The following is a 21,237-nucleotide window of genomic DNA, read 5'->3' as shown; positions in this document are numbered from 1 at the left end:
GTCTTTTGCACCCTCGGCGTTACTGCCTCTGCTGCTGCTGCTGCTGCTGCTGCAACTGGCTCGCGCTAACATCTGTGCCCCATGGTACCACTATATGGCCCAAGCTCCGACCTTATAAACCTTGACAACACCACCCGTTTATTCACCCCATGATTGGGTATACCAAGCTTAAGCTACCGCTGAGCTCTATAGCTCTCAGGTCTTCTAGATGTCTGCTCCATTCCACATCCAGGTGCCACCTCCAACCGATACCGCCTATATACCCACACACTTCAGTTGAGCCTCCAGATGACTTCGATGCTCTTGCATATCGAAACTGGATCAAATTTAGAGATCCAAAGCCTGAATCGTTCTCGGTGATGTCTTTCAACCTTCTATCGCAGCATTATGTGTGGAAGCAAGTGTTTGAGTATTTGGATCCACGATACCTTGACTGGCCTCATTACCGGTTCCCTCTAATCAATACGGTCATTGAGCAACTACCGTGTGACATCTTGTGCTTTCAAGAGCTAGAATGTCTGGTTTATGAAAACCAATGGCGGGATCTGTTTCCTTTGGACGACTACCAACTGATCTACTTGAGGAAACCGCAACCTGGTTATTGGGGCACGAGGCCTCCTGAGTTCATGGATGGTGTTGGTATATTTATCAACAAGAAAAGGTTTAATCTTTTGGAATTTCGTGAACTCAACTTTGGCAATTACGTTTCAAGCCATGCGGATAGATTTGATCTCACCGAGGACGTTGCATCCAGACTCATACCGCGTAATACAGTGGCTCTTCTTGCCCTTCTATACGACAAGCTTACTAGAAAGCATATATTCGTTACCAATACTCATTTATATTGGCTGCCAGCATTTAATGATGTGAAATTGATGCAGACAAAGCTCTTGCTCAATTCATTGTCCAGGTTCATAAGTGACTCTGGGCTTGAAAATCCACCCATTGTTATGTGTGGAGACTTCAATTCCACTCCAACGTCGTCCGTTTATAAATTCTTGTCAAGAGGAAGGGTAAACCTTGAGCACGCTCAGGAGTTTCTTGGCCACAATTACGGTACGAAGGTGGATGGCGAGCAGATCAAGGGCAACTTGTTACATAATCCGTTCTCCCTTGTGCCAGCTTACGGACCCCTTCTAGATAATTCGTTGTCAGAGACTCTTGACTTTACAAGCTACACTAGAAGTCTCACTGCTGTGTTGGATCACATATGGTTTTCTAAAGACCAACTTGAGGCATCTAAGGTCTTAGGCAAGGTTGAAGAAAGTTACAGTGTCAATTCATTGGGATTCCCCGATCGTCAATTTCCCTCGGACCATATTCCTCTCATCTCAGAGATAAGCTTTGTCTGATACATGTTTCACGAAGCCAGATTTCGCAGCCAGGCAAAGCCGCAGACTGAGCACACGACCATTAACGATACCAAAGCATACCACAATAAAACCGTTATAGACACAATTAGCAATAATAGAAATACAAATAACACCCCTAATATCTCTCTACAGCTCTCTGGTTGCCCTTGTCTCTCTTCATTGGTTGTACTTTAGTAGTCGTGCCGCACCCATCAAGTAACGTGACCTGCAACGAAAACTGCCCTTTCTAGATGTTCAACCGACCATATAGCCATCAACCTTCGCCAACACAAGTGGAACAAAGCATTCGTCAGTGGTTCTTAAACGAACATTAAATTAGATCACTTACAAAACTGGTAAACCATTTTTAGCTTGTTTTGCTGTGCCTAACTTCCGCTAGTCTGCTACCCAACGTTTTTTCTTATTCAACGAAGAGTCGACGCCGTTTCACCAAACACAGCCGAATCAAGCATACCCCAGGCACCCTCGTGTTTTACAGACACTTCCAGACAAAAGGCATAACTTTGCTACTGGTTCCATAGTAAACCCGAGGTTTTAAGCGTGCTCTGAGGAACTGGTTCATTCGTGCTGAAAGCTTAAGCTACTAGGCGATGAACATAAATCAGAAGTTTCAGCTGAATCTGCAACCGGGTATACCATCACAGCAAATTTTGCTTCAGCAATTACAGCAGGGGCAGCCACAGAACCAGCAGCAAAACGCAGGTTCTGGGCCCCAGTATCCCGCTGTTCAAGATGGTATGTATGCGGATTCACAATTTTACCAAAGAAATGGTAATTCGTTCAACCAGGGTCCCGGCCCTGGTTTTTTCCCACCCCTGCAATTCCAGCAGCTGGGTCAATCTCAAGGTGACCAAGGCATGAACCAATACCAGCCTGGCCTTCAACAACCACCGAACTTGAATCCACAGAAGTTTATGAATCAACAGGTTAATATGTTGCAACAGCCACTACAGCTGCAGCTGCAACTCCAACAGCCACCACAATCGCAACAGTCTCAGTCACAACAGTCACAACCACTGAATGTACAATTGGCTGCCAGTGGCTTTCAGCCAGCTGCTGCTAAAGTCAGTGCGGTTAATGTCGATGACCCTAACACCGTGTATTGGCAACATCAGACTCTGTTGTGTCAGTTGTCTCGGAGTGAAGATATTCCTCATTTTTACGCCAAGCTGTATGCTCAAAACCTGAGAAAGAACAAGAATCCATATAACGATGTGAAGACGGTCTCGTTGATCGAGGCTACAAAGACTATTGTCAATGCCTTGAAGGAACAGGAGAAGCAACAGTTGGCTGCGCAAACTCCCAACACTCCAGCTGCGTTGATGAGAAATAAGAAGATGGATTTGGAGGAAGATGAAGAGCAGAGATTGATGGCCAAATCCCATGGAAAGCAGTTGTGGTGTCATTTGGATTTGTCTGGCCAGGGTTTGTTGAACCTCTCTCCAAAATTGTTCAGATATGACTTTTTGGAGAGTCTCTACTTGAACTACAACAAGCTCACCACCATTCCTAAGCAAATCAAAGAATTGCGCGGTTTGAGAGTATTGGACTTATCTCACAATAGGATCACCGAAGTTCCCTCTGAATTGGGTCTTTGCTACAACTTGCGTTACCTTTATCTTTTTGACAACAACATTAAGACATTACCGATCGAATTCAGGAACTTGATAGAGTTGTTGTTTTTGGGAATTGAAGGTAACCCCATTGATTTGAAGATCGCTAACTTGGTTGCTGAGAGTGGACCTAAGGCATTGATTAATTATTTCAGAGACATGGAGCCAACTTATTCCGAGCCAACTCCAAGATCGTGGCTTTTGTTGAAGGAAGATGGTGAAATAATTGACCCTGTCACCAATCCAAATGCATACTCGGACGATCATACCAATGTGGATGCTTCTAGTACTTTCACATTGATGTCGTACAACACATTGTGCCAGCATTACGCTACGACAAAGTTGTATCAGTACACGCCTTCGTGGGCTTTGGACTGGGAACACAGAAAGAATGCATTGAAGGAGGAGATTCTTGCTCTTGCTACGGATGTCATCTGTTTGCAAGAGGTCGAAACTCGTACTTTCCACGAATTCTGGGTTCCTCTCATGCAAAATGTTGGTTACAAGGGATTCTTCTTCAGCAAGACAAGATCTAAGACCATGGGTGAACTTGAATCCAAGAAGGTGGACGGTTGTGCTACTTTCTACCGCGCCTCCAAGTTCCAGTTTGTTCAGAAGCAGCACTTTGAATATAATACTGTCTGCATGGGTTCTGATAAGTACAAGAAGACGAAGGACTTGTTCAACAGATTCATGAACAAAGACCATATCGCTTTGATTGTTCAGCTACAGCACATTGAAACTGGCGAGAAGATCATCTTTGTGAACACTCACTTGCATTGGGATCCAGCGTTTAATGATGTCAAGGCATTGCAGGTCGGTATTCTTTTGGAAGAGTTGCTGGGTGTGATCAAGAAGTTCAACCATACGTCCAGCCAAGAGGAGGTAAAGAGCACGTCTGTGGTTATCTGTGGTGATTTCAACTCGACAAAGAGCAGTGCAGTTTATCAGTTGTTCTCCACTGGCTCTGTGTCCAAGCACGAAGATTTGGAGGGTAAGGACTACGGAAGATTTACTGATGAGGGCTTCCATCACTCGTTCAAGTTGAAGTCCGCCTATGATCATATTGCATCAGACTTCCCATTCACCAATTACACACCAACCTTCACGAACGTGATCGATTACGTTTGGTACACCACGCCTACATTACAAGTGCAGGGCTTGCTTGGCAAGCCTGACGAAGAGTATTTGAGTCATCACATTGGATTCCCCAACGCGCATTTCGCCTCTGACCACATTCCTCTTGTGACCAAATTCAAGGTGCGTAAGAAGGGTGCTTCGTCTGGAGTGAAGAAGCCTGACTTTAAGCCTGACTTCAAAGGTGGGTCTTCTAGGAAGACGTGAGGAGGAAGCCAGATGAGATGATGATGATGTTAGATGAAGATGAAGATGCAGGGTTCCTAGCCCTGAGTGTATTTTAGTATAAACTGAGATTATCAACCTGTAAGTATTGGATTGTAGTGACTCACGCATCGGAGCACACAATAGTGGGGGCGTGGGGGCGCACCATTATAAGCTGTTTAGCGAAAGTCGTTCCGGCCATTGAGCCGCATCGAGTATAAATCATACATTTATAGACACGGTCATTCCCTCCAAATGACCTTCATTCGCTAACCATGTCCCTTTTATACCCTTCGCCCAACGACCGCAGAGATGCTCATGACCATTTGGAAGTGAGAGATGAGTTCAAGGAAGAAATATCCAGATCTCTCAAAGACGAGAAGTTGAAAAATCGGTACAAGTGGTCTTTCGAGACTGTTCAAGGCTTCTTCGCTCAATCCGATGAGAAAACTGATGACGTGGAATTCAATTACGCTTTCAACAATATCGGAAGACTCAAAAGCTGGGACCAGCTCATAGCTGACTTGAAAGAGTTGAACAGGAATGCTAAGCCTAACGAGGTGTTCAAATTGGTGGTCTCTGCCAGGCATGGTGAAGGCTTCCACAATGTGGTCGTTGATAAGCACGGGGCCTTAGCGTGGGAGGAGAAATGGAGCCACCTCAATAGCGATGGGGAGTATGAGTACGGCCCTGATGCCATGCTCTCTGAGAAGGGCATTAACCAGGCTAAGCAGAACCACGATGTGTGGCAGAAGGAGATTGAAGAGCACGGTGCCCCATTGCCTGATAAGTTCTTTGTCTCTCCAATGCGAAGATCTATGTGGACATTGATATACACTTGGGAAGGACTTCGAAACAAGGACCAGCGTGCACTCATTGTGGAAAACTTGAGAGAGCGCTACGGTAACCACACTTGCAACAAGAGGAGCTCGAAGCAAGTGATTGAAGAAAGATTTGGGGAATATGGCATTGAATTTGAGGATGGTTTTACTGAAGAAGACGAGCTTCATGAGGAAGTTCAAGAGACACACTTCCATCATTGCCTCAGGACTAATGATTTCTGCCAGGAGCTTTTTGAACAGGATTGGGATGCAAAATCTGGCTCGGTTGACAAAGAGAAAGCTTTGGCGAACTCGTTTATTTCTACTACTTCTCATGCTGGTACCATCAGTGAGCTTTTGACCGTTTTTCAACATAGACCGTTTGCTATTTCTACCGGAGGAATGATTCCTGTGGTTGTTAAAGCAACTAGAAGAGAGTAAAGTTTATAGATACATCTCATGCTTCACCGCTACAGTGAATTAAAGTAGTTTATAATGAACCAAACCTAAGAACCGTATCCAAACATAACGATCTCACTGATCCGACGAACTAAAGTTGAAATAAAAAACGCTTGGAGCGATAGGTCTACAATCTTTTCTCGTCATTAGAAGACGAGTCAGAAGCTGTAGCTTGACGTACGCGAGGCTCCACCTCGACCTTAACGTCCTCCTTAGGATCAGAGAAGCTCTCTCCAGATTCCTCGTACTCTTGGCTGATGGTACCATTACCCAAGTTAGCAAGGTCGTATCCGTTGGCTTTCAAGTACTCGACGAACTTTCTGTCTTCATCGTTAATGGCCTCCTGACCAACAGATGGACAGAAGAACAAAGTCAAGATAGCAGAAAAGATACACAATCCAGAAGAGATGTAGAAGGCAGTTCTGACACCCTCATCGGAGTCAGCACCACCGTTGTTCTTCAAGATGACTGGGAAAACGTAGGTACCAACGAAAGCACCAATCTTACCAAGAGCGGCAGCAATACCATAGTACTGACCTCTCACAGGGGTAGAGGATGTCTTGGAAGCCAAACAGCCAACATTGTTACCAGGACCAAACTCACCAAGAGCAGAGAAGATACCGTACACGACGACGAAGCCACCAATTTGGTGTTTCAAGGTATGATAGCCTGCCGTCATACCAAAGCCAACAATGGCTTGAGCAATAAGACCACCTGCCATAGTGAGTCTTGGGCCAAAGTAGTCAGTGGCGAAACCACCAAGGAAAGTACCTGGAAGGTAGAAAAGATTGAAGACAACGTTCCAGCCGAAGGTCTTGTACAAATCACCATCTGGGATAATGATCTTCAAGATGTATGAAGAGTAAAGACCAAAAGAATATGCCGAAAAGTCGTAGATAAACCAAACAATAGACACAACAGTCAATCTGAACCAGTAAAACTTGATAACAAGCCACCATGGGAACAGCTTAGCAGTCTTCATGTTAGTCTTCTCGTAAGACTCAGAGTTCTTCATCTTTCTTCTCATGAAGTAAAGGGCGAAAGGAGGGAACACACCAAGACCCAAGGTCAATCTCCAGACAGGTTCAAGGTGGCTATCAGAGAAGATCCACAACAAAACCATTGGCACGAAGGCAGCAACTACGTAACCAAAGTCAATACAAGAGTTTGTGAACCAAACAAAGTATCTGTTTCTGTGACCAGCAGGTAATTGGTTAGCAAATTCTGAAGCAATCACCGAAGAAGTTGGATACTCAGCACCAATACCAATACCCAAGAAGAAACGGAAAACAGTCAATGCAGTAAACAAACCCTCAGGAGTCTTACCCCAAGTAGCCACAGCACAAAGAAGGGTAAAGAGGACAAGGATAATGTTAGCAGCCAACATACCACCTTTTCTAGCAAGATGGTCAGAGATGTAACCAAAAGATAACTGTCCCACGACAGTACCTGCGAAAGCAATGGCTGCAACATTGGAAATAGCGTTGGAGTTAGTGTAAGCTTCACCATAGATGAGAGACAAACAAGTGGTGACGGCAGAAATAGAGTTATTCACATAACCATCAGAAAAAAGACCAGCACCAGAGATGAAAGCAGGCCACAAGTTCTTGAACTGAACTTTTCTAACAGCCTCTCGACTTTCATCATCTTGGTCTTGTTCAGCCAAGGCAATGTTTCTCTCACGCTGAGCCTTGGTCAAAGCCAACTCGTCTGGGATTCTTTCATACCAGCCACAGAAGGCTTCTCTGAATGAATGAGGAATGTCTCTAGAAGACATTATATGATCTTGTTATATTAGCGATTTTTGTGCCAAGAAAGCAAGCTGGCCGTTGCCAAGTTCTTTTTTTGTTTTTTTGACAGGAAGGGTCTGGTAGGACAAAGGGGAAAACTGCTTGGCAGAAGCGTGCGTAGAATTTGACAGGTGAAAGCCTGGTTGCAAAATAAAGGGAAGTGTCCTATGGAGTGAACAAGAGATCAGAATTGAATTAATGGGGAAATGGCAAGGTCTTTATATGCGGTGAAAGACGCCTCCGGCAGATGGATTTTATTCGTGTGCCTAAGTTTCTACAGCAGTAGATGCGAGCACGTAACCAAAGCGCCGTACGGGAAGCCAGAAAAAAAAAAAAAAGTATGCTGAAGAATAACTATCAGAGCTGCACGGTTGCCGCACCCGCAGATGGACGAAACGTGACAATAATTAGCTAATAGACCCGGTTCCCGCGATAGCCAGGATCATTTTTCCCCATCGATCCAAGCTTTTTTTTTTTCTTATCTCTAATTGGATGTAACGGCTCCTAAGTGAGGGGACAGGGGAAATGCCTTGGTATTTTTTTTATTTTGCATGGTCTTTGTTCGTATGCTTTCTCCCACTACTTCTTCGCTTTGCTCTCTTCTTTAGTTCCCAGCAACGTGGGCCACATGGGGCCCGCTAGGGTGAGCCCTCATAGTGGGTGAGCACCTTGGGCGGATACCCTGTCGCACGGCGCCAGTTTGAAGTGGTCACCACATGGAGCTAACTATGGGAAAACGTGGGGTCCACTGTAATATAATTGACAGTTTCCCTAAGCAGGCGTTGCAGGCGGCATTGCAATTGTCATTAGGGGGAGAAGACGTTTTTTGTGCACTGAATAAAGCACATTTAGCGGATGGCGTTTTCGGGAACCCTGGGCGGGGCGTAACCACCTTCTCACCTCAATGCTCTAATACTATTAGTCGAAAGCTTAACCTACATTCTTATCCTCTCCTCTTCTTGGATTTTGTGTGCCTTCACCAGTACCTGGATCAGCCGGCCATACGGCAAGCTTTTCGGCATAGGGCTACTTGAGCATGCGCCACATGGGTTCGGCCCTTTTTTTTTTTTTTTTTTGGCATTTTATTTTTCACTTTTAACCGTCACAAGATGCTAACCCAGCGCAATCTGCGTGGTCGCTTCGGTGCGTTTGCTATGAAAGGGCTCAAGCGCAGCATTCTGCTTAACCGAGACAGTTGGCTTTTCTTGGTATACTCCAACTTGGCTGTCAAGATTTTTGGCACCCTGGCCCACTCAAATGTCTCAGCCAGGTTGTGTATCTCAGAAGTTTTCCTCGGGATCTCGGGTAAAATTGGGTCGTCGCGGCTTCTCTTGAAAGAGTGTTTCGGCGTTTCGAGTCACCGGATGCTTCGCACACTGGAGGTGGAATATTCTCTGGATTTCTGTAGGTTACTTTCCCTTGTTTTCTGACGTTACATCCGCGGAGAAAGCTCCAGCACTCTTGGCTACGCGAACTTACGTCAATGCAACCAACCCCCTAGCAATCGCCGTTTGCGCTAACAAGGTTTAAATAAACCTTTCACGTTTTGTGTAGTTCTTAGCGGCCAGGCTTAATTGACCTTCACGTTTGTGGTTCAACGTCAAGCATTCACATTCGGTAATCCTACGCAGCCGTCTGCGTGTTTGGACTTTCTGCAGGTGGCACATCTATTATCGCTCCTCTTTACAATTACGGTTACGTTTTCCTACTTCTTGTATGGTTACTAGACAAATGCCACTTGCAATAGATCTGTTTAAATTTTACCGAAGCCTTACGGGGAGAAGGGTTTTGTTCTTTCTTTATATGCAATTTACGTGAACTATTTATTGTTTGACGTTAGGAATCTTAAATTCACCCTTTTTTCTCTGCTATCAGTCCTTATCTGTTCACCTCCATTCGACGGCGTACTTCAAAGTCTCTCCCGCCTTGAATGGCACAACTTCTAATTTATCATTTCCAATAACCTGGGGCACAGCGTTATCGCGACGAACAAGGACTGCCTTATCAGCATTGACCAAGTCCTTGTCTTCAATTTCATAGAAGGCTCTTCCGTTTTCGGAAACAAACTTACGCAAGTTGTCGAGCTTTCCAGCGGCATCAAAGACTTCAGCGACGTAAGCGATAGCGTTACTTTGGGTGTAAACACCGGCACAGACACCGGTATGCTTTGCTTTGCTCTCGATAGGGTGTGGGGCCGAGTCTGAGCCAAAGAAAAAGTATTTATCGCCTGAAGTGGCGGCTTCAACTAAAGCTCTCATGTCAGCTGGCAACTTAGCCACTGGCTTACAGAAATTGATTGGATTGCCCGCCCAGGCATCAATGGTCAATGAAAGGTGGTGAGCAGTAATGGTAGCTGCCACTCTAGAGTTGGGGTTCTCCTGGTGGATTTGACGAATGGTGTCAATGGCACTCTTCGTGGTGCAGTGCTCCAAGATGATCTTTAAGTTGGGGAAATCCTTCGACAACTTGAGCAAAGCAGGCATGAACTGAGGCTCTGCGTTCAACACATGAATGTCCTCATCATCGGAAGGTGGCTTCTCTCCATGCAAATTGAGAACCAAGTTGTTCTCTTCCAAGGCCTTGAAGATAGGATAAAAACTGGAGAAGTCGTTAGGATCAACACCAGCAGAAGAGTTGGTGGTAACACCAGCTGGGTAACACTTCACACCGTGAATAGCGCCAATCTTTGCAGCCTCATGAATGAGATCTGGGGTTAAGTCCTTGCACAAGTAGAAACTCATCAAGAAGGTCGTCTTAGGAGAGAGCTTTTGAAGACTGTTCTTGTATTCAACCACACGATCTATCGTGGTAACTGGAGGCACCAAGTTGGGCATCACATATGCGATGGATACACCTCCATCTCTCACAGTTGGAGTGATGAGGTCCATCATTCTGCCGTCACGAAGGTGAACGTGCATATCAGCGGTAATTCCTAATTCAATCTCAGTCATTCTTTATAAATAGTATGGTTTTTAAGGAGCGTATGAGTTGCAAACCTATAGTGGGGAAAATGATTGGTAGATCTGAAAAAAAAAAAAAAAAAAAAAAAAGTACGAAGATTTCGATAAGCTACACGTGATCTTCCGCCTGACTTACCCCGGATTTTCGTTTTATCATTCAAGGTCAGTATACTCTGAAAATATTGGTATCATGGCTAAATTTGCACGTCGAACGAATATCGAAGTTCTGAGGACCTCAAGATCCGACTCTTCAAGTCGTCCAGTCAACCTGGTCAACGTATCATGCACCACACCTTCCAGCTCTTCATGACCATTTGCAAGCCAAACGATGAGAAGGGAGTATTCCTCGGTTGTTTTTATCATGGCGATGCCTACTATATGTACTGCTTGTTAGTGGGTGTTTTCTTTCTGTTGTTAACGTCACATACCGTTTGCCTCAAATGGCTGCGAAAACCCATTCAGAAGAATCAAACTGGCTAACCTCCCATAGCAAGCGAACTCCTTAGAGGGCTTAACTCTCATAAAAATCGACAGATCCAGAAAGTTTGTTCTTGTGTCTGGGGTCATTTCAGCTCTCAAAATGTGGAGCTTCTTGTATGAGACCTGCTTTGATCTTACTGTCTCGAGCACTGCTTCAAACGTTTCCCTATCATTGATAACACTTCCGAACCTCTCCCGATCGTCGTCTGGTCCACGTTGAATCCACATATTCCACTGACTAGGGAACAGGTCGTAGGGTGACCGTCTCTTGAAGCGCCTTTCGTACCTTAGGTGGTTCATAACGAGGTAGTCATGATAATTATTCATCACCATCTTTGTCGCCAGGCAGCTGATGAGGGCCTGGGGTGTTCTTGAAAGCCATGAGTTATTAGTGTCGTCATTTAACTTGTCGGTTTTGTCATTTCCCACCGCCTCGTTGGCTGTAAAGAATGCTTTTATATGATCACGAATCTTGAAGCGAGTATAATAGTAAGGTTCTTTATCGTCACAGAAGCTCTCGTCGGAACTTGTGACCTCTTTATCGGTCTCGTAATTTATATTAGGAACACTTAACTCTTCTATGTCCATGATTTATGATTTCAGTGATGTAGTAGGAATGGTTGCAAAAACGTAGACCGTGCGACACAAGCCATCCATACACTCACTTCCTCATCTCAGGGTACCTACTTGAACATAGAGCCACCAAAACAACATGAGTTCCATTTTTATTCCCCATCTACGAACAGGGTGGCATGTTGACCAAGCTATTCTCTCTGAAGATGAAAGACTCGTCATCATACGGTTTGGTAAAGACTATGATCGCCTGTGTATGATCATGGATGAGACGCTTTATGGTATTGCCGAGAAGGTCAAGAACTTTGCTGCTATATATGTGTGTGATATTGAGCAAGTGCCTGACTTTAACGAGATGTATGAGCTTTACGATCCTTGTACGGTTATGTTCTTCTACCGAAACAAGCACATGATGTGTGACTTTGGCACTGGCAACAACAACAAGCTCAATTTCCTCATAGACAACAAGCAAGATATGATTGATATCATTGAGACGATATATAGAGGAGCTATCAAGGGTAAGGGTCTTGTTGTCAGCCCTAAGGACTACAGTTCGGCGAGAATGAGGTAAACCTACAGGGTTGATAATATTTGGTCGGAAGAACTTTTTCAATCTTAAGACTACTTAAAAATTACTCCTGAACTTCGTTCTGAGCAAAGAAGAAGTTAACAGCCAACAATTGAGAGCTGCCACCGTGCTTCTTGAAATAGTCTCTGACTCCAGAGCCAGGCACATTAGTTCCCCAAGTTGGTCTGTCAGGAGGAGTGACCAAATTAGCCTTGGGGTCTTGCTTGTATAATAAGAAAACATACCTGTGCTTTCCAGTCTTCTCTGGAGGAGCAGGGCCAACGTAGCTCAAAAGTTCGTTGCCCTTGCTAATGTCCAAAACCGTAGACAAGGACTCCTCAGAATCAGCATTGTTAGTGTTCAATGGCAAGTCGGTGACAAGCCAATGGGCGTATTCAGACCACTTCTGATCGCCTCTAGTTGGTGCATCGGGGTCGGTCAAAACCAAAGTGAACTTGTCGTCACTGTTAACCTGCAACTCCTTCTCCTGGTTTGGAGAGTTCAAGGTGAACTGGATAGATGGAATCTTCTGAGTGTCAGCAACCTTCAATGTGTTGCCCAAAGTGACATGGTGTTCTTTGGAATACTCAATGGTTAACAAACCTTGCGTGTCGAACTTGTCGACGACATCGGGAATGATGGAATGCTTGTTGTAAGCTTCATCCAAGGACTGGGAAATAGTCATCAAATTCATTTTGGGTAGACGGAATCTAGGAATAACAAAGGATGGCCTGGCTTGTCTGGCTAGAGCACCCCTATATATAGAGAACATTACTCAATTGCTAAAAGGAGAGGAGTTAACATATAACCACATGACGTAAAAAGGGAGCGTGAGCAGCCTATATAAACTTAGAGTGCATTTAACCCCATGGAGCCGCTCAATGTTGCCTTCATTTTTTCATTGAGCGCCTCCCGACAAGATCCGATCTCCTTGCATACAAATAATATTGAGCAATAGGGAAGGGCCATGGTTGCCTCGACCCAAGTCTTGAACCTTGATTGTGTATATGTAGCAATTTACTGAATGGGGGAAAAGGGGGGGAAAGGGGTTACCATGGGGAGACACATTGGGGCTTTTAAAAGGCCAAGGAGGTGCACATTTGAATTTTTCATGAGATATTTCGTGGTTCTTCTTTTCTCGGGCATCCACCTTAATTTGTCTCTTTTTGGTGTGGCAGTGGGGAAATCGCAAAAGACCAATTCAACAACAGTGGCACAAAAAATCCAGTTTTGCACTTAAACAGAAAATAAAAGCTTCTTTTGATTCCTACAATCTTAAAGAATCACGAAAACGAAGAGTTTAAACTAGAAACGTCGATATCATCTTACAATTGCCATTGTCAATTTGGTTGCTAACGTAGGCCGCATTTTTGCTTGGTACATTTCTACTCTGTCCACAGTTTCATGGGTGTTCGCACTATTGCATTGATTAAAATACACTGGGCTATTCGTACAGGGTCTGCTATTGCAGCCATTTTAACATCCGGCCGCTGGGGCATCTGAACAATCGTTTATCATCAAAAAAAAGGTACAACTACCAGGAATAACCTTTCTCTAGTAATTACTCTCATAAGGCTGGTAGTTTTCGAAATTGTAACTCGAGCTCTCTTCATTATCTTCCTGCTTCACACCTTCATCTCTAGGTCCACCAATGTCTTCCAAAGCTGGAACGGGTTGTGGAACATCGCCCTTGTTGCCTTCAGCAGGACGAGGCGGAAGCTGTCCGCCTGGCAGCGTGTTCAGCGGGATGTGCTGAACACCAGGAAGAGGCAGTCCTTGGCTACCAGGCAGGTGTGGGCCTTGCCCAAGAGGGGCAGCCACCTGAGGAGGCATTGGAGGGTTACCAGGACCACGAATCTGCGATACATGCATCGGAGGCTGTTGGAGATGGTGGATCAGTGGCTGCGAAGGTGTAGCGACATAACTTCCCGTGCGTGACAGACTGGGGAAACTCTTCTTTGGCTTCTCTTCTTCTCTAGGTACAACATCAATAAGGAAATCAAACATATCACTCTTCGTCAAAGCGGCAGCGATGTCAGATTTCTGAAGAGTTCTTCTCTTGTTCTCTTCAGCGTGGATCCATGCACGCATGGTTAATTCAGTGATAAACACATCACAGCCTTTCGCAAACAAGATAGGCGCCTCAGCACTAATCATCTTCACTTCTTCGTCTGTTTTCATAACCTTCTTGATTCTAGCCAAGGGTAGCTGATGGTTCTTGAAGTCGTGGTCGTCATTCTCAATCGAGTCAATCGTCTCTTGCCAATATTGCATCAACAAATCTCTATTTTTACCAGTCAAACCCTGGCCAACGTTTCCAAATACTCCACCAGGTTGTGGTTGTGCCTGCTGCTGAGCAACTGCTGCGTCTGCTGCCGCCTGTGCTGCTAAGAGCTCTTCTTCGTCTACTATAGGATGTTGCGTCAGTTGAGGTGGAGCTCTTTCCAGCGTTGGAATCGACAGCTCGTCAAACAGCTGTCCGTCAACTTCATTATGACCTTGTTCCTGATTCAAGTGCGATATTTCTTGATCGTCCAAGTAGGCGTTGTTATACTCCATTATCGGGAGCTATAGGGTTTCAAGTAAAAGTATTATGTGGGGGTATCAACAACAGTAAAGGGGTGATAGTTTAAAGAAAGATGTCTTGGATGTTCTAAATTAGGAATAATTGTTCAGTCACGATAATTATGAGATTCTGCTTTTAAAAAGTCTTAGACGACAAGCACGTAAATCTGTTGACAGTAACTTTTCATTTCCGAACTGCACTTTGGATGGTGTTTTTTTCTTTCGTGCGAAAGAACGGACAAGTCTTTCTGCAGGAACGAGAATCGGCTTTCTAGCGCCGAAATGGGTTAATGCCATTAAACGGTAACGTTTCAGTAAAAAAGACAAAACCAGGTGCCGTTGAAGAACTTCTACCTATTTATGTGAAATGCTGTTTAATTGACAAAAAAATATGCGCAAGCCCGGAATCGAACCGGGGGCCCAACGATGGCAACGTTGGATTTTACCACTAAACCACTTGCGCCCGAATTACTATTTTGGTTTTACGCAGGATTATGTCAAACTAGCGAAAGTGCTATTTTTCGCGCTAGTTTACTCTATTCTAGTGCATTATCCGTTTTAAGTTTCGAATATGCTTCTTTATTGATCTATATACCTCTCAGACGCGCCAGGAGCTGAGAAGTTTGAGATGTAGGTAGTTGGCACTGGCACCAACCATTCCAAGAGAGAAAAAGCGGAATCTCCAGAACGTACCTATGACGCCAGCATAAAAGAGACCGTATACAACCATCGTGACACTTTTAGGCAACTTCCGGGCCACTGCAGTTTCAAGAACGTAGCCTGAAATGAAAATGGCGAAATACAAAGCTGGCACATAATGATGCAAGTAAGTGACTCTTCCCATGAGAATGAATGGAAGATAATGCAAGACATAGCCAGTGATGGGGAAGATGAATTGGCCAATGAATTTGTTCCACTCTTCGCTATTCACACTCAAATCAACCGATTGTCTTTGCCAGAAATAAAGAGTGCCTAGAGCAAGCAAGATACTCAAACCGACAGATAAAGTGCTGAAATATGTGACGAAAGGATTGCCCATGAGGAAGTACTTGGCATCCTCAGTCCACCAACCACTCATTCTTAATCCAGTCCTTAAAATCGGCCATTCCCACCATTTAGATGCCAATTGGTCGTAATGATCGCCATCAGGAATCAAGGCGTTGTTGGACGCCATCATACCATAATTCAACAAGATGAACTCTTTCCAAAACTTCGGTTTGGGCGCAACATACTTCGTCTTGGGCGCTTCGAATTCATTGTTGACGTGATCTTCAAAGTTCCACCAGGCACTCTTGTCGTTCTTCAAATAAACATTCTTACATGTCACTTCACCTTGCTGGAAACCCCATGCTGGATACGAATATCCTGTTGTGGCCAAGTAACATCCAAGCACTTTGTGACGAAGCCTAAAGTTGGTAGAAATTGGATGAACCTCCAGTAAGTCTTCATTTTGGAATTCAGGTGCAGGGGAGATATCTTGACTTTGAATTTCAATTACCCAATCATCCTTCGAATCATTGACGTCGATATTTCCATAGCAGGAAGTTTCGTAATGGCCTTTCAGAACAGGAGCAGCTATGGAATGAGAATGTAAGAAGCAACCACGGTCCTTGTGCAATAATCTTATCGTGTCACCATCTTTGACGAGTGTCTTGTAGTCAAGGATGACATCAGGATTGTCCTCGTCATGATCTATAGTTGCAAACCTTCCCTTCTTCGCGTTCTCCAAATCAAATTCAATCAAGAACTCGTTGTTCGTATCCTTAAAGCCGTAGGTTGTAATTTGCTGCTGGCGAGAGCCCTCTGGGTATAGATGGGGGTGGGAATGAAGCAAATTAGGCAGAAGGCCTTGGGAACGAAGAGTGACCAAAGAACCATATGCAACAGAACGAGGTCCATTCTTTAACGTGTTGCCTTCTAACTGGGCCTGAAGTAGCGTAGAGATTGAGCCGTCACCCGGGCCGGATTTGCTCAACACCATGAAATGAACCTTGAAAGCTATGATGTAGATGAGAGCTGGAATGATAATAAGGGTAGCAATCCTCACACACCAATGTTTCAAGTAGCTTAGCCAAGAGGTTCTTTTTTGAGCTCTAAATTGGGGTTCTAGGACTTCATAGAGACGAACAAGCAAGTCGTAGATGGTGTAAAATCCAACTAACGTTGTGACGAAAAGCCCAACCCACTTGACCGAACAAACGCATCCAATAGAGACACCAGTAAATGCCAACCAAAGACCTCCTGGCAATGTTGAAAGCTTATTCTCATGATTGAGCTGGTGAGTCTTGGAGAGGCCAAAGAAAGTAGTCACAGTGAAGAATAGAAGCATCGAGTCCAAGAGGATGAATTTCGATAACGTGAGGGACAACATCTCGAAGACCACCAGCAAAGAAATGTACCAAACCGTATAATGGGAGAAGCCCAAGCTCAATGCCGTGAAGTATGCAAAAGGAGTACAGAGGATTCCAAACACGCAGTTGAAGTATCTCATAGCGATTATATTGAACTCCTCAGGGAACTTGTTGCCGCTCTTAAACTCAAACGAGCCATCATAGCCCGCTAACCATCCAGAAAGACCAACAAGGAGTTTACCCAAAGGTGGATGCACATCGAAGTAGAATTCGTTCTTCAAGTAATGGGAGCCGAATTTTCCAAAATGGGCTTCGTCCCAAATAACCTTTTTCACGTCCCCTATACCGTAAAGTCTCAAGTATGCCGAAACCGCTGTAAGAAGCAATGGATTGATTATGTAGACAAAGGTTGACAGTAACGTCCACTTGTTCTTTTCATTTGATCCGTCAATTGAAAGTGAAGATGTCTGTTTGATGATTGAATCGAGATCCTCACTACTAGCTATCGTGCTTGAAGTCGGAATCTGTGTCCGCTGCCTTAGAGAGCCGACATCATGGTAGTCGGTCCCCGAGGCAAACGTGTCCCTTGGACTGGAAGACATGGGGGTTATAAGGGTATGGAAGGTTAGTATGTTTGGTGATTATCATCCCAAGCGCGCAACTGGACACATAAGACACGGTGGGACCGGCTGCGAAAAACCATAAACAGTAATACCAGTATAAATAGAAGTAGAGAATATAAAATCGAGGGAGAGTCTGGGAAGGTCAAAAGAGGAAGAAACAGATCAACAAGAACCAACAAGAAAAAATAAAAGAGTGCTTCATGCGATTATAGATTCTCTATACATCATGCACGGGAACTGGCCTATGGCTTCCATGTTCCCTCAAGGGTGGTGATAGCAGGGCCACCCACAGTCACCTTATCCTCGTTCGTAACTGTGACTTTGCCTTCACGTTTGAGGTTTGTACCTTGAATGATGTTAATAGTACCCTTGAGCTCGCCGCTAGCAGCCAAAAATGCACCAGCAGCACCCGATCCAGAACCACACACAGGGTCCTCGTCGCAGCCAACAGCAGGGCAGAAGGTTCTCAATTCGTAGGTATTCTCAGCCTTGTGTGGACCCAATGCTTGCACTCCAGTAATCCCCCATGCCTCTGAAAGTTGCTTTAAACCAGCCTGGTTTGGCTTAAGCAGAAGAACAGTCTCCGCACTGTCAAGCCTAAGAGTGAGCCAGTGTGGACCCACATCGAAGAGGATTGCTTCTGGAGAAGTGCTCTTGATCTCGTCTTGGAAAAGATGCTTGGTAACAGCGGTGATATCGCCAGGGGTACGCAATTGCTTAGCGTATGGGAGCTGGAACTTGATGCGGCCATCTTCAACGGTAAGTTCAACCAAACCAGCAGCACACTCTTGGTAGATTTTGCCATCTTTAGGTTCAATTAAACCGGCTTCAAGAAGTGCATGGCAAGTGCCAATGGTAGGATGACCAGCAAAAGGCAATTCATGCTCGAGGGCAAAAATACGAAGCTTATAATCGGCATCCTTATTTGTAGGCTTGAGAACAAAAGTAGCCTCAGATAAGTTGGTCCAGCTTGACATCTGAGCCATCTGTTCACTGGACAAGTCGTCTGCCTCAAAAAAGACAGCAACAGGATTACCTTTGTATCTCTTAGTAGTGAAAACGTCGACTTGCTTAAAAGGAGGCATGTTAATTGAGCTGGTACAAGTGGTTCCGTATGGTGAAGTTGTGGGGCATAGGTGAGTCAGGTTTCGCACCCACCAGTGCCATACACTGATGGTGATGGAAGCACAGCGAAGAAGCGAGTGGAGCGGATCTACCGGCAGAAAAATCCAAGTAAGGGTCCATTTGAAGCCAGGGATCACAATCCCAGCAAGCTAACAAACGGTCGTATCTTCTCCGAAGTGTACACGGAGAATTCGGGCCCTGCGGTTCTACCCATTTCGCTGACAATTTCATGTTGCAGCCATTTACCATACAGATGTAACACAGAGGACCCACCAAGGACACTAACGTTGGCGTCCGAAACATCCGAGTGGCAAAACCTTAGTGTTCCACAAGTAGCAATATTGTGGTATTATTAATGGTTCATTTCTAAGCCAGTCACACTCCAAGTAGGTGGAGTATCTAGGCTTTGACAATAAGACAAAAACCTATCTTCGTACCGGCGCGCCGGTTTGGGTTCCTCTTCCCCCAACACTGAGCATGTACGGCTTCTGGCATAAACACAAAAGGACACGGCACCGGCCCGATTAAAGGTGCGGCAGCCCGAATAGGTTATAATGAACTGCGGCAGATGCACTTACGCAAACAGTATAGAGGTTGAAAGCTTTTTTTTTCTCTGGTCTGTTTGGCTCGGTCTGAAACGGCAATAAGCCCGCGCAAACTTTTCTAGTGTTTCTTCCGAAGCGAAAACCGTTCAATTGTTAAGCACAATGCACAATAAGTAATACGAAAAAACCACATACTTCATATATAAAAGAGGGCAGATCCATCTCGGTTCGTTTTGATTGTCTTCTGCCAGTCCCAGATACTTTATTTACACTTTTCAAGAGCCCAGCAAGCCTTGGCTTTTTAACCTGTCACGCAGCGGGTTGTTTGTATAAAGTGCTTATCATAGATGCACCTGCCTTCTTGGAAAAAAATAAGACCACAGTTTGTGTCCATCAACTAGTTCTTCTTCTAATCATACTATGTCCCAACCTGAACATTATCTATCCGAGCCCAAGGAGTCTGCTGAGTCGCTTTCGGCCATTTCCTCCGCTCCTTCTCGTGATATGGAGGTTAATGAGTTCCGTGGGGAGGCCGATGAGAATGCTGACTTGGAGCGTTCTCCCACAATGCTACAGAGAGTGCAAACACAGTTGTCTTTCTTTAACGACCGTCTCAAGGAGCCTCGTAAAAGCCTTGCTATTAGGTACTTAATGGTGTATGCGATTATGGGGTTCCTCATTCTCGGTATCTTCTCCATCTACTGGGCTACAGGTTTTGAGAGGAATGAGAGGTACCACCGTCTCCGAATGTTGGTGGTCATCGAGGATGAAAATGTTGTGGGTGGCACTCAGCCTGTTATTGGTAACACCTTGAGACAGATTTTGGAACTGCCTCAGGCTGAAAACCTCGGCGGTTGGTTGATTCAGGATAACGCCGAGTTCAATGAAACTGCCAGCAGTCACGACAACACCATCTGGGAAGAAGTCATGCGTCAAGTTCACCATGAAGAATACTGGGCTGGTATCTATGTCCGTTCTGGTGCTTCGAATGACTTCAAGAATGCCATTATTAACGGTGATACTAGTTATAATGTCAGCAGAGAGACCGTTAGAGTGTACTATGAAACTGGTCGTGATATGATGTCCATGAACTCATACGTTACACCCAACGTTTTGAGAATCTCCCAACAGATGGCCTCCAATAGCAGTAACGTTGTTACCTCGTTGATGGATGGTGAGGATACCTCAAATATCTTCTCGAATCCAAACTCTTTGTATGTTGCATCTACGCCAATCCAGTTCCTGATGGAGGACGGTCGTCCATGGAATGACCCAGTGTTGTTTGCTCCATCTCAGGTGGGTCTCATTTATGTCATCATTCTTACCTTTTTCGCATTCAACTTTTTCAATGACATCCACCTGACTGTTGCACGTTTGGGAATTAAACCTATCCACCTTGTGCTTTATAGAGCTTTGTCATCTATCATGAGTTTCTTTATCATCAGTTTGATTTATTCCCTTGTCACATTGGCATTCCAGGTTGATTTCACCAAAACTTTTGGTCATTCCGGTTTCCTTGTATACTGGATGACAAACTTCTTGACAATGTGGGCCGTCGGTGCTATGAACGAAGTGATGGCTATGTGGTGTATCATGTTCTATCCACCACTTCTTGGTTTCTGGATGTTGTTCTGGGTTATCATCAATATCTCTCCAACATTCACACCAATGGCCATCTTGCCTAAATTCTACAGATACGGTTATGGTTTACCTATCCATGCCTCCTACGAAATCACAAAGGTTATTTTCTTCGACACCTACAAGGGTGCCATGGGTAGAAACTATGGTATTTTGGTTGCATGGGATGCTATTGCTACCGTTTTGTTGGTCTTGACTTTCAAGGTTTTCGGAAAGACAATGGGTGCAAAAGCCAGAGCTGAGAGAGAGAAGATCAAGGCCGAGGTGAGAGAGGAGGATAAGCAAAACGAACCCATAAGCAACATTCCTAACGAAAGACAGAACTGAAACAGTAAACAATTTTTTCATCGATTCCTCAAGAATCGTTTTTAGAGACTTAATTTGCATATAATATTTATAAATAATTGACCCA

At 44.7% G+C, this 21,237-nt stretch overlaps 10 protein-coding genes and 1 non-coding gene across 11 annotated transcripts; 4 read left to right on the top strand and 7 right to left on the bottom strand. All coding sequences in view use genetic code 12, as the record gives it.

Annotated features, from left to right (window-relative positions):
- Nucleotides 1–149: 149 nt before the first annotated feature.
- CXQ85_002244 (uncharacterized protein) lies at nt 150–4,330 on the top strand (the record flags this gene model as incomplete). Its single annotated transcript, XM_025485928.1, has 3 exons — nt 150–210; nt 277–1,256; nt 2,201–4,330. 3 exons carry the CDS (start codon nt 150–152, stop codon nt 4,328–4,330), a joined length of 3,171 nt encoding a protein of 1,056 aa, XP_025341393.1.
- Nucleotides 4,331–4,602: 272 nt separating this feature from the next.
- CXQ85_002243 (phosphoglycerate mutase family protein) lies at nt 4,603–5,589 on the top strand (the record flags this gene model as incomplete). Its single annotated transcript, XM_025485927.1, has 1 exon — nt 4,603–5,589. One exon carries the CDS (start codon nt 4,603–4,605, stop codon nt 5,587–5,589), a length of 987 nt encoding a protein of 328 aa, XP_025341392.1.
- Nucleotides 5,590–5,734: 145 nt separating this feature from the next.
- CXQ85_002242 (uncharacterized protein) lies at nt 5,735–7,384 on the bottom strand (the record flags this gene model as incomplete). Its single annotated transcript, XM_025485926.1, has 1 exon — nt 5,735–7,384. The coding sequence occupies one exon, from the start codon at nt 7,382–7,384 to the stop codon at nt 5,735–5,737; it is 1,650 nt and encodes a 549-aa protein (XP_025341391.1).
- A 1,899-nt stretch (nt 7,385–9,283) lies between these two features.
- Nucleotides 9,284–11,425, bottom strand: URA4 (dihydroorotase; the record flags this gene model as incomplete). The annotated part of the gene is made up of 2 exons (XM_025485925.1): nt 9,284–10,349; nt 10,857–11,425. 2 exons carry the CDS (start codon nt 11,423–11,425, stop codon nt 9,284–9,286), a joined length of 1,635 nt encoding a protein of 544 aa, XP_025341390.1.
- A 124-nt stretch (nt 11,426–11,549) lies between these two features.
- CXQ85_002240 (U4/U6-U5 snRNP complex subunit) lies at nt 11,550–11,981 on the top strand (the record flags this gene model as incomplete). The annotated part of the gene is made up of 1 exon (XM_025485924.1): nt 11,550–11,981. One exon carries the CDS (start codon nt 11,550–11,552, stop codon nt 11,979–11,981), a length of 432 nt encoding a protein of 143 aa, XP_025341389.1.
- Nucleotides 11,982–12,042: 61 nt separating this feature from the next.
- On the bottom strand, nt 12,043–12,672 carry TFS1 (Tfs1p; the record flags this gene model as incomplete). The annotated part of the gene is made up of 1 exon (XM_025485923.1): nt 12,043–12,672. The coding sequence occupies one exon, from the start codon at nt 12,670–12,672 to the stop codon at nt 12,043–12,045; it is 630 nt and encodes a 209-aa protein (XP_025341388.1).
- Nucleotides 12,673–13,532: 860 nt separating this feature from the next.
- Nucleotides 13,533–14,537, bottom strand: HAP5 (Hap5p; the record flags this gene model as incomplete). The annotated part of the gene is made up of 1 exon (XM_025485922.1): nt 13,533–14,537. The coding sequence occupies one exon, from the start codon at nt 14,535–14,537 to the stop codon at nt 13,533–13,535; it is 1,005 nt and encodes a 334-aa protein (XP_025341387.1).
- Nucleotides 14,538–14,935: 398 nt separating this feature from the next.
- Nucleotides 14,936–15,006, bottom strand: CXQ85_002237. Its single transcript has one exon. It is a non-coding gene; the product is annotated as a tRNA-Gly (tRNA).
- A 135-nt stretch (nt 15,007–15,141) lies between these two features.
- On the bottom strand, nt 15,142–17,496 carry PMT6 (dolichyl-phosphate-mannose-protein mannosyltransferase; the record flags this gene model as incomplete). The annotated part of the gene is made up of 1 exon (XM_025485921.1): nt 15,142–17,496. The coding sequence occupies one exon, from the start codon at nt 17,494–17,496 to the stop codon at nt 15,142–15,144; it is 2,355 nt and encodes a 784-aa protein (XP_025341386.1).
- Nucleotides 17,497–17,759: 263 nt separating this feature from the next.
- On the bottom strand, nt 17,760–18,602 carry CXQ85_002235 (uncharacterized protein; the record flags this gene model as incomplete). The annotated part of the gene is made up of 1 exon (XM_025485920.1): nt 17,760–18,602. One exon carries the CDS (start codon nt 18,600–18,602, stop codon nt 17,760–17,762), a length of 843 nt encoding a protein of 280 aa, XP_025341385.1.
- Nucleotides 18,603–19,607: 1,005 nt separating this feature from the next.
- CXQ85_002234 (uncharacterized protein) lies at nt 19,608–21,152 on the top strand (the record flags this gene model as incomplete). The annotated part of the gene is made up of 1 exon (XM_025485919.1): nt 19,608–21,152. One exon carries the CDS (start codon nt 19,608–19,610, stop codon nt 21,150–21,152), a length of 1,545 nt encoding a protein of 514 aa, XP_025341384.1.
- Nucleotides 21,153–21,237: the final 85 nt, after the last annotated feature.

Source organism: Candidozyma haemuli, assembly GCF_002926055.2.
Source record: "Candidozyma haemuli strain B11899 chromosome Unknown C_2014730914, whole genome shotgun sequence".
NCBI classification, from domain to species: Eukaryota; Fungi; Ascomycota; class Pichiomycetes; order Serinales; family Metschnikowiaceae; genus Candidozyma; species Candidozyma haemuli.
This window is presented reverse-complemented; position numbering and strand designations above follow the sequence as displayed.